The sequence below is a fragment of the Pogoniulus pusillus genome, chromosome 40 (genome assembly GCF_015220805.1).
Source record: "Pogoniulus pusillus isolate bPogPus1 chromosome 40, bPogPus1.pri, whole genome shotgun sequence".
Taxonomy (NCBI): Eukaryota; Metazoa; Chordata; class Aves; order Piciformes; family Lybiidae; genus Pogoniulus; species Pogoniulus pusillus.
The window spans coordinates 4,108,782-4,123,990 of NC_087303.1; the positions used below are offsets into that span (position 1 = coordinate 4,108,782).

At 51.6% G+C, this 15,209-nt stretch overlaps 1 protein-coding gene across 12 annotated transcripts in view; it reads right to left on the reverse strand.

Moving 5' to 3' along the window:
* Positions 1-15,209, reverse strand: part of TANC2 (tetratricopeptide repeat, ankyrin repeat and coiled-coil containing 2) — a 327,280-nt gene that overhangs the window by 81,855 nt on the left and 230,216 nt on the right. For all 12 annotated transcript variants that reach the window (XM_064174070.1, XM_064174071.1, XM_064174069.1 and 9 more), the window contains 2 exons: positions 10,568-10,849; positions 7,955-8,088 (listed from right to left, as the gene is read on the reverse strand). In XM_064174070.1, the coding sequence (XP_064030140.1) occupies positions 7,955-8,088; positions 10,568-10,849 (416 nt within the window). The remainder of the gene's footprint in view (positions 1-7,954; positions 8,089-10,567; positions 10,850-15,209) is intronic.

A 15,209-nucleotide genomic window follows, 5' to 3' on the forward strand; every position in this document is an offset into this window, starting at 1 on the left:
GAAAGCCTCTCATTTCACTTCACCAAGATGAAGGACCACATGTGGACAAGCAAGGCTGAGTCACCATCCCTGGAGGTACTTAAAAGACCTGCAGATGTGATGCTTTGTGACACAGTTCATGGTGGACTCAGCAGTGTTGGATTTATGGTTTGACTCAATGATCTTAAGGGTCTTTTCCAATCTAAGGGACTCTATGATTCTAAGGCCATGCTCCAGCTGAGATCACAGAATCACAGGATCATTTTGGTTGGGGAAGGTCTTTAAGATCAAGTCCAACCATTATCTAACTCTACAATGCACCAGCCCAAGCTATACATGGCCCAGCATCACTTGGAGAAGAAAGGCAGCACTGCAAGGACAGCCAGGTGGAGACCTGCTGATGTGGTCTCACCTCCCCAGGCCAGAGGAAGCTGACAAGTATCTTAATGGATCAGTGATTAAGCAGTGAAAGGGCAGAGAGGCAAGGCTGTGGAGTGCTGCTTTTTAATGGGATTTTAGGTTAAAAACCTCACTGCTCAAAGTCACAACATTTGTTCCCCAGGTTCACCTCGCAGTGGTTCCCTGAGAGCAGAGTGTGGCCACGAGCACTGACTGGCAGCAGGAGCTTTGCTGCTGCACACAGCTACGTGTGCCCTGCTGAGGTCTCACCTCCAGTGCCGAGCTCCACAGCTCAAGGAAGAGAGGGAGGGAGCCCAGCAAAGACCTAGGAAGATGCAGAGGGGCCTGGAGCATCTCTGTGAGGAGGAAAGGCTGAATGCCAGGAGGATGGGACCAGACTCTTGTCAGTGGTGTCCAGTGACAGAAGAAGGAGCAATGGGCACACACTGGAACCCAGGAGTTTCATCTAAACATAAGGAAACAATTCTCCACTCTGGGGCTGGCAGAGAACCTGAGGCAAGCTGCCCAGAGAGCTTCTGGAGCCCTCTGTCTCTGGAAGCATTCAACACCTGCCTGCAGCATTGCTGGGAGATTAACTGTGGCTGACCCTGCTTTAGGAGCTGAGTTGGGACCAGCTGATCCTCAGAGGTCCTTTCCAACCCCTACCATTCCCTGACTCTGTGATTGAGCTACACATGGCCCAGGAGAGCTCAATCCCATCCACCAGGGGGAAGGAGCCAAGTCTGCTTGGCCTCCTTGGCACCGCAGAGAGCTGGCAGCCTGCTCCCTGTCAGAGGGCAGACGTGAAGCGGCTCCAGCAATCCTGCAAGCTGAGCTCCCTCATGTGTGCATATATACTGAACCAAAAGCCTAAGCCAGCAGCCCTGCCAGGAATGCCTGTGTTTTGTTTGCAAGTGTCAAGATGGGTGTTGCTGTGTGAGGAGCTTTCTTCGTGGCTTCTCAGTTTGCCAGATCTGGCTCTTGTCCTCCTTCCCTGTAAGTCTCTCTCGACTCTGTGCCGTGGTTCAACCCCCACTGGGACAGGGGACTGAGGAAAAGCCACAGAGGAAGCTCCCCAGCAAGAACTGCTAGGAAATCCACTGCTGAGAGCTGGGGGCTCCATATCACAAGGCCACAGGATGTTAGGGGTTGGAAGGGACCTCTGGATATCATTGAGTCTAACAGAATGTGCTTCTGTCCTCCTCAACCTCCCTGGGCAACCTGTGCCAGTGTCTCACCACCCTCAACCTGTGCCAGTGTCTCACCACCCTCAACCTGTGCCAGTGTTTCACCACCCTCAACCTGTGCCAGTGTCTCACCACCCTCAACCTGTGCCAGTGTCTCACCACCCTCAACCTGTGCCAGTGTTTCACCACCCTCAACCTGTGCCAGTGTCTCACCACCCTCAACCTGTGCCAGTGTTTCACCACCCCCAACCTGTGCTAGTATCTCACCACCCTCACTGTAAAGAACTTCTCCCTGACATCCAGTTTAAATTTCCCCTCTTCCAGTTTAAATCATGGACAGCTTCAAACTTGTTCCCCAAGAACTCCACAGGTTTTGTGTTCCAGCATGGCAAGGCTGAGAGGAGCTCCTCACAGTCACCCTGTGGTTATTTCTTTCTAAAGTTCATGCTTTGCTCATCTCTGACAGCAAGAGCTAAAAGCAACCCTTTGCACCCAAGAACTTAACTGCACGAAGAAGAGGCAGCAAAGTACAGCCCTGAATAATCCAGAGGAGGAAAAGCAAATGTTCACCTTTCATTTCTGTCATCCTGAGCACACCACTTTTGAGTTTTGGGCTAAGTGACATTTTCAGAGGGAAGGGAGTGGGTGAGAGGGTTGGCTGCTTCCCACAGCATTCTGGAGCTGGCACCAATCACTACAGCAGCCTGGCCCTGCATTATTAATCTGCTTTGATAATGATTTGCACTTCTCTAGCACAAGGAGCACAGCCCAAGCTGAGAACATCCTGCTCTGCTCAGTGCAAGCAGAGGTGGAACATCTGCACAGAGATTTCTCTGGCTCCTCACAGATGTTTCATGGATCTCCTGAAAGATTCCTGATGGCTGTGGTTGCCCAACACTGTCAACACTTTCTTCCCTACTTCAATTCTGAATCTAGTCTTAATGCAACCATAAAACACCCATGTCCAAGAAATACCTTCCCAAGCAGACTAACCTACAGGTCACCCTTTCCTTCACCTCCTTGGCTTTTTTCCTTCAGCCCCTTGAACAAAACCTGTTTTAAGAAGCCCACCAGCAGAATTCCAGAGCTATCAATACAGGAATGTGCTGCTCCTCTCCCCTCACCTCCTGACCAGAGGACATTCCTCTTTTTATCCTCCTTCTTTTCTTCCTCACCTGAGACTTTGGAGAGCCTTTAGAAGGGTTTTCCTAAACTGTCTCCAAGAATTCATGTTCTTGGCTGCACCTCAAATAGTGTGTTCAGTTTTGGGCCCATCACTTCAAGAAGGAAACTGAGGTGCTGAGGCTGTCCAGAGAAGGGCAACAAAAGTTGCTACAGGGTCTGGAGAAGAAAGCTGGTGAGGAGCAGCTGACGGAACTGGGATCTGGTAGCATTTTTTAATGCTGATCTTCAAATGTGGCCTTTCAGGATCTGAAGTGGGCTACAAAAAAGCTGGGGAGGGACTTTTTAAGCTATCAGGGAGTGACAGGACTGGGGGGATGGAGAAAAGCTGGAGGTGGGGAGAGTCAGCCTGGATGTGAGAAGGAAGTTGTTGAGCAGGACAGTGGTGAGAGGCTGGAATGAGTTGCCCAGGGAGGTGGTTGAGGCCCCATGGCTGGAGGTGTTTGAGATCAGGCTGGATGAGGCTGTGGGCAGAGTGTCCCTGCCCATGGCAGAGGGGTTGGAACTGGCTGATCCCAGTGGTCCCTTCCAACCTTGATTCTGTGATTCTATGACTGTTTATTCTGGAGAAGAGGCTGAGGGCAGACCTTCTGGCTCTCTACAACTACCCAAAAAGAGGCTGGAGTGAGGTGGACATTGGTTCCTTCTCCCAAGTAACAAGCAACAGTACAGGAGGAAACAGCCTCAAGTCACACCAGGGAAGTTTCAGATTGGATGCTAGAAGAAATTTCCTCACTGTAAGAGTGGTCAAGCATTAGAACAGGCTGCCCAGGGCAGTGGAGGAGTCACCATTCCTGGAGGTGTTAAAAACCACAGGGACATGGCATCTGGGGACATAGTTTAGTGGCCACGGTGGTGCTGGGCTGATATTTGGACTGGGTGATCCCAGAGGGCTTTTCCAACTGAAATGATTCCGATTCTTGGTTGGAGAATGTGGAATCCAACACTCAGATTTGGCAGCTAAACCACTTTAACCCGTAATTGTCCCTAGTTTCTATCAAGTCACTCAGTGGATTTGCCCTGTTTAAGAGTTCAGCATCTTCAAAGCCTCTTATGAACAATAAATCCTCCTGTGTCTCAAGGGCCAGCAAGATGCTGGTGATGGAGCGCCCGAAGCAGGCAACTGCCCACAGAACAAAGGGCTCAGCACTGTTATTTTAATGGATTTTCCATTCTGTTGCCAGGTCAGTAATTCTTTTTCTCCCACTGTCACTCACAGACTTCAAACCCCAGAGCTGGGGTGGAGCAGGCAATGTTTGTTTTATCCAGGAGGACATCATACGGCTTGGTTCTTTCGAAGCAAATCAATTTAGCTGCTGCTGACAGCAAAGTGTTCATCAGCAATGATGCTGAGTTGTACTGCTCAGGAGGTTACTAAGAGTGCAGCAGGCACACCACTTCCAGCTATCAATTTGACAAACACCCTGAACCATTTGCTTTGCCTTTTATTTCCCATCCTCAGGCTTGACAATCCATCAAAGTGACTGTTTGTAGCATGCAGCACTGCAGCTCCAGAGAAGGCTCTGATGCAATAAAGCCACAATTGGTTATGACAAAGAATTATCAGCAGGAACAGAGGTTACACCCCAGAATACTCTCACTTTCAGAAGAAGTTCCCTTTGTGGTAGTAAAAGGGGGCTCAGGAGAGACCTCTCTACAACTATCTGAAAGGAGGTTGGAGCCAGGTTGGTGGTGGTCTCTTTACCCTAGTCACAAGTGACAGAATGAGAGGAAAGAGCTTCAGGTTGCCCCAGGGGAGGTTTAGGTGGGGCATCAGAAGAGACTTCTTCACTGAAAGGGTTCTCAAACACTGGAACAGGTTACCCAAGGAGGTGATTGTGAATCCCCATCCTTAGAGGTGTTGAAAAGATGTAGAGATGTGATGCTGAGGGACATGCCTTAGCATCAGCCTTGATAGAGGTAGGTACTGGTTGGACTCCATGACCTTAAAGGTCTTTTCCAACCAAAATGATTCTACGATATGAAGCTCTGGATCTGGATTTAAGGGTGGGCTTTATTTCATCACATGGCTCCATCCAGGCACACACTGCAGCAGCATGTAGAAGGCAACTGCTCCTCTGAGGTGACCAAACCCAGTCACAAAACCACAGAATCACAGATGGTTAGGGGCTGGAAGGGACTCTGAAATCTCATCCAGTCCAACTGCCCTGCCAGAGCAGGATTACCTAGCGTGGATCACACAGGAATGCATCCAGGTGGGGTTTGAATATATCTCCATTGAGTAAGACTCCACAGCCCTCCTGGGTAGCCTGTTCCAGTGTTCTGTCACCCTCAGAGTGAAAAAATTCCTCCTCCTGTTTACATGGAACTTCCTGTGCCTCAGCTTCCACCACTGCCCCTTGTCCTGTCACTCCCAGTTCAGATATAAAGGACCATTAGCCGCAGAGATCACTTTTCTCTTAGTAGGCAGGCAGAAGAGATGCTGGTCTCCAAGGATCCCAGTAAGGCTAACAGCAACACTGGGAATAGACCCAAGGTCTGCAAGTGCTGAATCAAGCCTTGCTGCTGCTCTGACTCATCCCAGGAACTGTTTGCTAAACACCACCAAGCCCTTCAGCAGCTCCGCCTGCTGTGTCAGCTGCCCGGCCAGGAGAAGCGCTTCCAAGCACTCCAAGGTCAGCTCATCAGCCTTGGCATTGATCTTTTCAGGAAGGCCCTGATGTTTGGAAGCCAGTGAGGGCTATTTCTGGCATCTGCCCACATTTATAGTGGTGGAGATTTACTGGGAGATTAACAAACGTGCTCCGAGTCTGTAACCCTGCTGCTGGCACAAGAGGCAGCGCAGCCTCCGAAGCCTTCGCTGCGCTCAGACAGCAAAACACAGGATCTGTTTCCCACAAAAAACTCTGGCTAGGGGATGAGCAGGGCTTTAAAACCTTTCTGAAAGAGACTGCAGCCAAGGGCTAACCTATTTTTACTTTATTTCTGGCTGCAAAGATTATTTCTTGTCCTTTTTTTCCAGTGATTAGAGATGGAAAAAAGCCTCAGTGCCTGACCCGTGCAGTGGATGTGAGACACTGTCTGGAAGAGCCACAGCCCTTAGCTGCTTCTGGAGGAAACCAAAGCTAAAACTAATTCCATTTCTCAGCCACAGGATCATTGAAGTGCTCAGGACAAGTTGAGATAGAGAACTCCTGTGCTGGGCACTAGTGGGGCTGCACCTCGAAAACTGGGCTCAACCTCGGGGTCCTCACTCCAAGAAGGACTTTGAGAGGCTGAAGCATGTCCAGAGAAGGGCAACAAAGCTGGGGAAGGATATGGAGAATGATCTGGTGAGGAGTGGCAGAGGAAACTGTGGGTGTTTAGTCTGGAGAAGAAGAGGCTGAGGAGGAACCTCATTACTCTCTACACCTCCCTGCAAAGAGGTTGCAGTGAGGTGGGAGTTAGTCTCTTCTTCCTAGTTTTAGGTAATAGAAGGACAAGAAACAACCTGAAACTGTGCCAGAGGAGGGTTAGGTTGGACATTAGGAACAATTTCTTTGCTGTAAGAGTGGTCAGAGGTTGGAACAGGCTGCCCAGGGAGGTGGTGGAGCCCCTGTTGCTGGAGATGTCCAAGAAACCTGTGGTCATGGCCCCTGGGGACAGGGTTTAACGGCCATAGTAGTGTGGGTTTGACAGTTGGGCTCTGATCTTGAAGGGCTTTTCCAACCAAAACAATCCTAAGATCCTAGATGAGGTATTTTAGGCAAAGGCAGCAAAGTTCATTGCCTTTTCTGTCCTTCTGCAACGCTTAGAGTTGCCAGGACGACGATGCCTAATGTGCCCTGAACAAAACCAGCCCTGGCCAGTGCATTCCCTTCAAGAACTCCACGTGGCAGAGGAGAACATCAGCCCTTAATATTGATTTACCTTCTCTGCTTTGCCACCTGGATGTGGCAGAAAGGACAGGACAGTACCTGGCAGGAAAAAAGCCAAACAGAACACATCCCAGCAGTAACTCAGACCAAAGACTCTGCCTGACATTCTCCTCTGGGAAGCAGGAGCAGGTGGCAGGAAGGCACTAAAGTGCTGACATCCTCTCAGGAGGTGTAGGAGGAGCAAGCTCCACAGGCTTCAAAGCTTCTTCCCACCACCACCAAAGCAGGGCTGAAGCTCAGGAATACAATAAAACACAAGCTGTAAATCTCACCCCCAGCAAGTGACAGTGTTACATATGCTCAGCCCTCGCCACAGAGAGCAGATTTATGTCTTATTTAAAGGGCTATGATCACTTCTGTAGACCTTGCCAAAAACCACCTCAGCACACAGAGAGCAGTGACTTAGTCCATGCCTGCACCCACCACACAACACCTGCCCTTCTCCCAGTGAAACACAGGTCAAGCACCTTTTGTTTTCACTGCTGAGGAACAACTGCAATGATTTTGGTTAACTATGTCACACCCTAACATTTTGGCATTAAGAGAAGTGTGGCCACTAGGTCAAGGGAGAGTCTCCTTCTGCCCTGCTCTGCACTGGTGAGGCCTCACCTGGAGTACTGTGGCCAGTTCTGGGCACTCCAGCTCAGGAAGGACAAAGAACTCCTGGAGAGAGTCCAGCACAGGGCCACTGAGATGACTGGAGGACTGGAACATGAGGAGAGGCTGAGAGAGCTGGGGCTGGTTAGCCTGGAGAGGAGGAGGCTGAGGGAGGAATCTTAGGAATGCTTACAAAGCTCTAAGGGGTGGGTGGCAGGAAGATGGGGCCAGACTCTTCTCAGTGGGCCCCAGTAACAGGATGAGTGGTAATAGTGGGCACAGACTTGAACACAAGAAGTTCCATCTAAACATGAGAAGGAACTGCTATACTTTGAAGGTGGCAGAGCCCTGGAGCAGACTGCCCAGAGAAGGTGGTGGAGACTTTCAAGGCCCACCTGGATGTGTTCCTGTGTGATCTGCTTTAGGCAATCCTGCTCTGGCAGGGAGGACCTAATGATCCTCCAACCCCTACTATTCTGTGACACTGACTTTTAAGGACAGAGGCTGGGAAAGAGAAACTCTCAGAGTAGGAGGGAAGTGCACTGGATGCAGTGAGAACTCCACTTCACAGCAGTAACTCCTCTAGGAGAGCAAAACCTGTTCCAGAAGTTCTGCTCTCGAAGCACACATTCCCCAGCCCACCAAGTGGCAGGAGACCTTCCAGCAGGTGCCAGTGCAATGGATGCTTTCCCAACTTCCAGAACCAAACTCCAGAGCTGACCACTTCCCTACCTGTGAAGCAAGTCTCCTCATGGCCTCCTCCTGGCGCCGGCGCATCTCGGGAGTCCCCGGGCAGCTCCCGCTGGTGATGGAGGAGTGGGCAGAAGGTGCCTGGGTTAAGGGCAGCTCTCGGTTTGCATCCACATCTGTGCCAAGGAAAGAAGTTCTGAGTTGCCATGTGACAAGCAATACTCCCCCTTACTGTCACAGAGCAGCAGTTGCTTCCCAGCAAGTCATGCACAGCACTTCAAATGCTTTCCAAGGGGGAACCAAGAAGGCTGGGGAGGGACTAGTGACAAGGGCTTGTAGTGCCAGGATGAGGAGGAATGGGTTTAAACTGGCAGAGGGGAGATCCAAACTGGATGTTAGGAAGAAGTTCTTCACAGTGAGGGTGGTGAGAGACAGGCCCCCACCCTTAAGGTATTGATCATCCAACCTGGTCCTGAACATCTCCACAACCTCCCTGGGAAACCTGTGCCAGGGTCTCACCACCCTCAACCTGTGCCAGGGTCTCACCACCCTCACAGGAAGACCACAGGAAGTTCCATCTAAACACAAGGAGGAACTTCTTTAATTTAAGGGGAATGGAGCACTGGTAGCAGCAGGCTGCCCAGAGAGATGGTGGAATCTCCACCTCTGGAGACATTCTAAACCCACCTGGATGCCATCCTGTGCAACCTGCCCTGGGTGACCCTGCTTTAGCAGGGTGAGGTTGGACTGGATGATCTCCAGAGGTCCTTTCCAACCCCCAGCATGCTGGGACTCTGTGAATGGGTTGCTGCAGCACATCCTTGAGCTCGACATGGAATCATAATGCAAACAATGACCCATTTAATGGCAAACAGCAAAGGAGGACAGCTCCTGCCTGCACAATTAAACCCTGGAAGTGTTAGCAACCAGGCACATTTTGATTCTGAGCATGCATCACCACCTTCACCTGAGACAGGAAGGAAGAGTATGAGGCTGTGTTCAGGCCACTTTACTCATGCTGGTGGCACAGGCAGGACAGCTGATTGCTGTTATTATTAAACAGAGGTTTTACAACATAACAGAGCATTTTATTTCAGCATGTGCAAAGAGAAAAAGATATCAAAAGAAACCTGTGGAACAATTCTCTTCTACAACTAGACCAGGCCTTGTGATCCCTTTAGGAAATGAAATGCAATTAGCTGATTGATCTGAAAGTTTCCACCTCAGCAGCTACTTCAGGAGTCATTCAGCTTTCAACTTCATGGCCCAACTAGAGGGAGAACTGAACAACAGCACATCAGGTGTGACCAAGGACTTTTGCACTCTGGGTATGGAAGATGCAGGGCACCTTCTCCTTTGCTGCAGTCTCTTTCATCTCCACAGCCCCTCCAAGCAGACTGGGGAGACATAGAGTTGGTGCACTGCAGAGCTGCAGTTGAAGAAACAAGCCCTGCCTTTCACTCTGCATTGTTCAGCTGCCCCTGACGAGTGACACCACTCCACATGCCAGCGCTCGGTGACATTTCAGGTATGTCATCGTGGCTGAGGGTACTGCATTCCAACAAACAGATTTAACCACAGCTTCACTGAGGTACAGTGACCTAGATCCTCAAAGATACCTTTAAGGTAGCTAACTCAGTATTTTTAGTCCTGTCTAATTCACTCAGTGAGAGCTGAATGATTTCAAAGCGCTGTCATCCCCGCCTGCAAACCTGTCAGCAGAGTGATGGGAACTGGATGGGACCACAAGAGGTGGAACAATCCTGGGTGCTGAGCCTGTGTGGGCTTGTGATCCACCCTAAGCACTGTACAGAAGGGCGTGAGTGGGAAGGGACCTCTCAAGGTCGTCCAGTCCACCCCCCTGCAGTCAGCATCTGCAGCTTTGCTCAGAGTCCCAAATGACCTGACCTGCAATGGTGCCAGAGATGAGGCATCTCCCACTTCTGTGGGCAACCTGGGTCAGGCTCTCACCATCCTTAGTGTCAAAAATGCCTTCTTTGCAGACACAAATCTACCTCTTTTAGTTTCAAATCATCACCCCTTGTCCTGTCACAGCAGATCCTACCCAAAACTCTGTCCCCAGCTTTCCAGTAAGCCCCTCTGAGCCACCAGAAGGTCTCTCTGGAGCCTTCTCTTCTCCAGGCTGAGCATGCACAGATCTCTCAGCCTGGCCTCGTAGCAGAGGGCTTCTGGCCCTTTCAACATTGCTGTGGCCTCCTCTGGCCCCACTCCAACAGGTCTGTGTCTCTCCTGTGCTGAAGAACTCCAGAGCTGACCCCAGCACTGCAGGAGGAGTCTCAGCAGAGGAGAGCAGAGAGACAGAATGCCCTCAGACAAACAAACCACCTGGGAAGCAGATTGCGCTGCTATGGATCTGTAAGCAGAGTAGCAGCAATTATATCTGGAGCACTTCCAATCAGAGCAAACCTGATGGCTTTAAGTCAGAGAAACAAAGGACAGACTATTTTGACTCTTTCACAAGTAGATGTGGAACAGGGGCAGCACAAATAGCACTGGCAGGTCCTTCCCCTGCCAGCACAGACGACGCTGATCTCTCGAGCCCGGGGAAGAAGGGGATCTTTCCAGCCAAAAGCATTACAAAAGCTGCTGGGAAAGGCTGCTGGCTTCTGAAGCTTCCCCTGCCGCTGTACTCACGTTTTGGGGAGGCATGTGGGCTGTCAGAAGCAATCTGTCTCATGCGTGTGCCGTGGCAGCTGAGTGCCACCAGGCGGGAGATGATGGCCGTCTTCCCGAAGCCGATGTTGCCGACGATCACCACGCCGCGGTTGATGCTGCTGTTGGAACTCTGCAGCTGAGCATCGATCTCGTGGAACACCCAGTCCCGGCCCACGAAGACAGACTCGGTGGTGATGCTGGGCACCTCGAAGAGCAGGGGCTTCAGAGAGATGTCAGGAGGTCGGTACGGGGCGAAGCGCACTGCAGAGGACAAGCACAGGGCAGGAGCTTCAGCGCCGATGCCGCAGCGAAGGCAGAGCGGCAGAGAAGGGCAGGGGCTGGAAGCGAGCTCTGGAGATCACCCAGGGCAGCTTCCCCTGCCAGACAGGACCACCCAGGGCAAGTCTCAAAAGTCTCCAGAGAAGGAGACTCCACAACCTGAAGGGTGGTTGTGGCCAGGAGGAGGTTGCTCTCTTCTCTCAGGTGGCCAGCACCAGAACAAGAGGACACAGCCTCAGGCTGTGCCAGGGGAGATTTAGGCTGGAGGTGAGGAGAAAGTTCTTCCCTGAGAGAGTCATTGGACACTGGAATGGGCTGCCCGGGGAGGTGGTGGAGTCGCCGTCCCTGGAGCTGTTCAAGGCAGGACTGGACGTGGCACTTGGTGCCATGGTCTGGCCTTGAGCTCTGTGCTAAAGGGTTGGACTTGAAGATCTGTGAGGTCTCTTCCAACCCTGATGATACTGTGATACTGTGAACCTCTCTGGGCAGCCTGCTCCAGGGCTTGGGCACCCTCACAGCAAGGAAGTTTCTCCCCATGCTGAGGTGGAACTTCCTGGGTTCCAAAGATGCAGTTTGGAATTGAGCACACAAAGACAGAGCCTTTAGGAGTGGTGAAATCAACCTAAGCAAAGTCATCAGTGCTTCTGAAGCACAGAACTGAGCCCAGGCTGTGGAGTCGCAGTCCCTGGAGCTGTTCAAGGCAGGACTGGACGTGGCACTTGGTGCCATGGTCTGGCCTTGAGCTCTGTGGTAAAGGGTTGGACTTGATCATCCATGAGGTCTCTTCCAACCTTGGTGATACTGTGATAAAAGCACATGTTAAACTTTCCTCCAGGGCTAGGGAGGTTCTCCTCCCCCTCTACTCTGTCCTGATGAGACCACAACTGGAATAATGTGTCCAGTTTGGGGCTCCCCAATCCAAGACAGACAAAGATCTCCTGGAGACAGTCCAATGGAAAACTATGAGGATGATGAAGGGACTTGAACATTTCTGCTATGAAGAAAGCTTCACAGCCCTGGGGCTGCTTAGTCTGGAGAAGAGAAGGCTGAGAGGGGATCTGATCAATGTCTACAAATAGCTGAGGGGTGGCTGTCAAGAGCAAGGGGCCAGGATCTTCTCAGGGGCACCCAGCAGTAGGACAAGGAATAATGGATACAAGCTGGAACCCAGGAAGTTCCACCTCAACATGAGGAGAAAGTTCTTTGGTGTGAGGGTGCTGGAGCCCTGGAGCAGGCTGCCCAGAGGTTGTGGAGTCTCCTTCCATGGAGTGACCTGCCCTGGGTGACCCTGCTTTGGCAGGGGGGTTGGACTGGATGATCTCTGGAGGTCCCTTCCAGCTCCTAACATTCTGTGACTCCATGACTTCAATCACAGTGCTTTCCTCTTTTGCTTTTTACTCATTACATCACAAAGGCACAAAGAAACCCAAACCAGCCTTGAGACTTTTTCAGGAACACTTGGAGGTGGAAGGAGAAGGTATCTGCCACTCCTTCCACTTGGCACAAGCTAAAAAAGAGTAACAACCAAGCACAGGTCTGGTATAAAGATCCACTCAGATGGTGTGTCCTGCCTGTGAGCTCTGCAACTGAGATGACACACATAAATCTAAAAAAAAAACCATGTTCAGAAGTGATGGAAGCACTTTGTGCTGGCACTGACAGTTGCTGGATCCTCCCACTTGGCCACCAAAATGGTTTCCTCATTAGAACTCTTCAGAAGGTGGCCACGAAGGCAGCAGGTGATTCCCACTCAGGGGGAGGTTAGTCACACTGCCTGCTCCAGCTGCAGACTGCACAGTCTGGGACAGAACTCCTCCCAGGCAGGACGAGGTGACATGGATGGGCTACAGCCATGGGATGTGAGTTCAGACCTAGGCCTGGCAGTACATGTGCTGGAGCTGACACTCAGCATGCACTGAAGCTGTGGAGAATGTGAGCTGGGGATCACAGGAGTTGGATTCAGTTGGTGTTGAGATCATATGGCAGGCTGCAAAGGCAGGCACCCAGATTCCTTCATAGCTCTGGCTTGCTGCAGCTCCCTGAGAGAAGGCTGGAGTCAGGAGGGGGCAGTCCCCTCTCTCAAGTAACTAGTGGTAGGTAATGAGGATGATGAAGGGATTGGAGCATCTCTCCTAGTAGGAAAGACTGAGAGACCTGGAGCTGTTTAGTCTGGAGAAGAGAAGGCTGAGAGAGGACCTTATCAGTATCTGCAATACCTGAAGGGTGGCTGGGGGGGATGGAGCCAGCCTCTTTCCAGCACCTCAACATCTTCCTTAAACTGAGGGGCCCAGAACTGGACACAGCACTCAAAGTGTGGCCTAACAGTGGTGAGCAGAGGGGCAGAAGGACTGCCCTGGTCCTGCTGGCCACACTGCTCCTGTTACAGGCCAGAATGCTGTAACAAGAAGTCCCTCTGGAAGCTACAAACCTCACTGGTGCCTGCTCATCCCCAGTGTCCCCAGACAATGGCCTCCTGAACAGTCCAGCTGCAGAACTGCTGCTCCTCTTGCCTCCCAGGCTCTTCCCTCAGCATCGCCCTGTCCCTGTGCCTTGACTCCATCACTGCACTGGGAACCTCCCCAGGGAACTGCTGAACAGAAGCCCACAGCTCAAATCACCTTGAAATCCCTCAGAGTCCTGACCAGGGAGCAGCTCCATGAGAGCAGAGCTGATAAAGGGGCTGAGATTTCAGTCTTCCATCAAAGGCAGCAAAGGCAAACAGATTGCATTTAAAAAGGTCAGGTGCTCTGAATCCCCTGACTTTGACTGATCCAGAAAGTGCTGTGCACAGGAGGCTGTGGGTTTATTCCCACTTGAAAATGAATAATGTGCTTTAAACTCCTCCTGGGGTGGAGCTGCCTTCTGAATCCCAGGAGCTCCCAAGCAGCTCCTCTGATTGCCCTGGCTGGGGTCTGTCACAGAGTGAGGGCAGCAGGATGTGACACACAGGGAGATGCTGGGGAAGCAGAATCCCTGGTGGTGGGAGGGAGGAGGCAGCAGGGCTGCTGCAGCTGCTGGAGCTGAAGCAGCCCCAGGCCTGCATGTCCCCACTGCAACTCTGAGCTGTGGCAGGACCAGCCTGGCCTCTGGGCTTCCCACCAGAGGGTGTCCCACTGCTCGAGTGCTGGCACATGGACACGGCTGAGCTGAGCAGCTGAAGTGGTCTGAGCGCTGCCCATGAAGTGTTCCAGCAGTGCACTTCAGGAGATTTTGCTCTATGCCACTGGTAACAGAGAGAGAAAATTAAATACCCTTCCCCCTAAAATGAAAAGACTCTTTTTGGATGAAGATTTGTGCTTGATAAACTGCAGGCTTCTTTGTGTCTGTGTCCAGGGGAGGTGTCCTGTGAGGGAGTGAAGATGTCACAGAATCCTGGAATGGCTCAGGCTGGAAGTGACCTCAGAGATCATCTTCTCCAACCTCCCCACAATGAGCAGGGACAACTCTCAACCAGACTTGGCTGCTCAAGGCCTCATCCAACCTGGTCTTGATCACCTCCATGGAGGAAGCAACCACAGCCTCCCTGGGCAGCCTATTCCAGAGTCTCACCACCCTCCTACTGAAGAACTTCTTCCTCAGCTCCAGTCTAACCCTGCTCTCACTCAGCTCCAAACCATTCCCTCTTGTCTCTAGACAGCCTCAGGACAAGTCCCTCTGCAGCCTTCCTCTAGGATCCCTTCAGGTGCTGGAAGGCAGCTCCAAGGTCCCCCTGGAGTCTTCTCCAGGCTGTAGACCCAAGCTGCCTCAGCCTGTCCTCATGGCAGAGGTGCTCCAGCCCTTGGATCATCTTTGTGGGCTCCTCTGGACTCTCTCCCAACAGCTTTGTGTCCTTATGATGCTCTTCCAAAAGCCAGGGTCTAACAGGTACCAAGTGTTCTCAGGAGCTCATGCAGAGACAAGACTAATTAAACACAACATCTATGGAATCCAATAAGCTCCTTCTTTACATGCTGGAGACCTGGACTCAAATCTTGGGCTTCTTTGCAGAGGCAGAGATAGCTCTGAGGTTGTGTTGTGCCTGTATCTCTGACCACACCACTCCAACCAGACAAAGGAGATCCTAAGGACTGGTGTCTGCCTGAGTGGACATCAGTATCCACCATCCTGGTGTCACCTGGCAATGGCATACCCTGTGCTAAAGGCTTAACAACCCCCTGGCACATACCCATGTCTTTACCTCTACCAAACCCTCCTGCCCCTCCAGACCTTCCAGCACCACCACTCACTGACCACAACGATGCAAATATCTTCTCCTGCCTGCCTGGAAGGACATTCCACAACTTCCATCTTTGTAATCCCAGGGCTTCTGGAGGAGAGGGCTGGTAAAAATCACCCTCAAGAA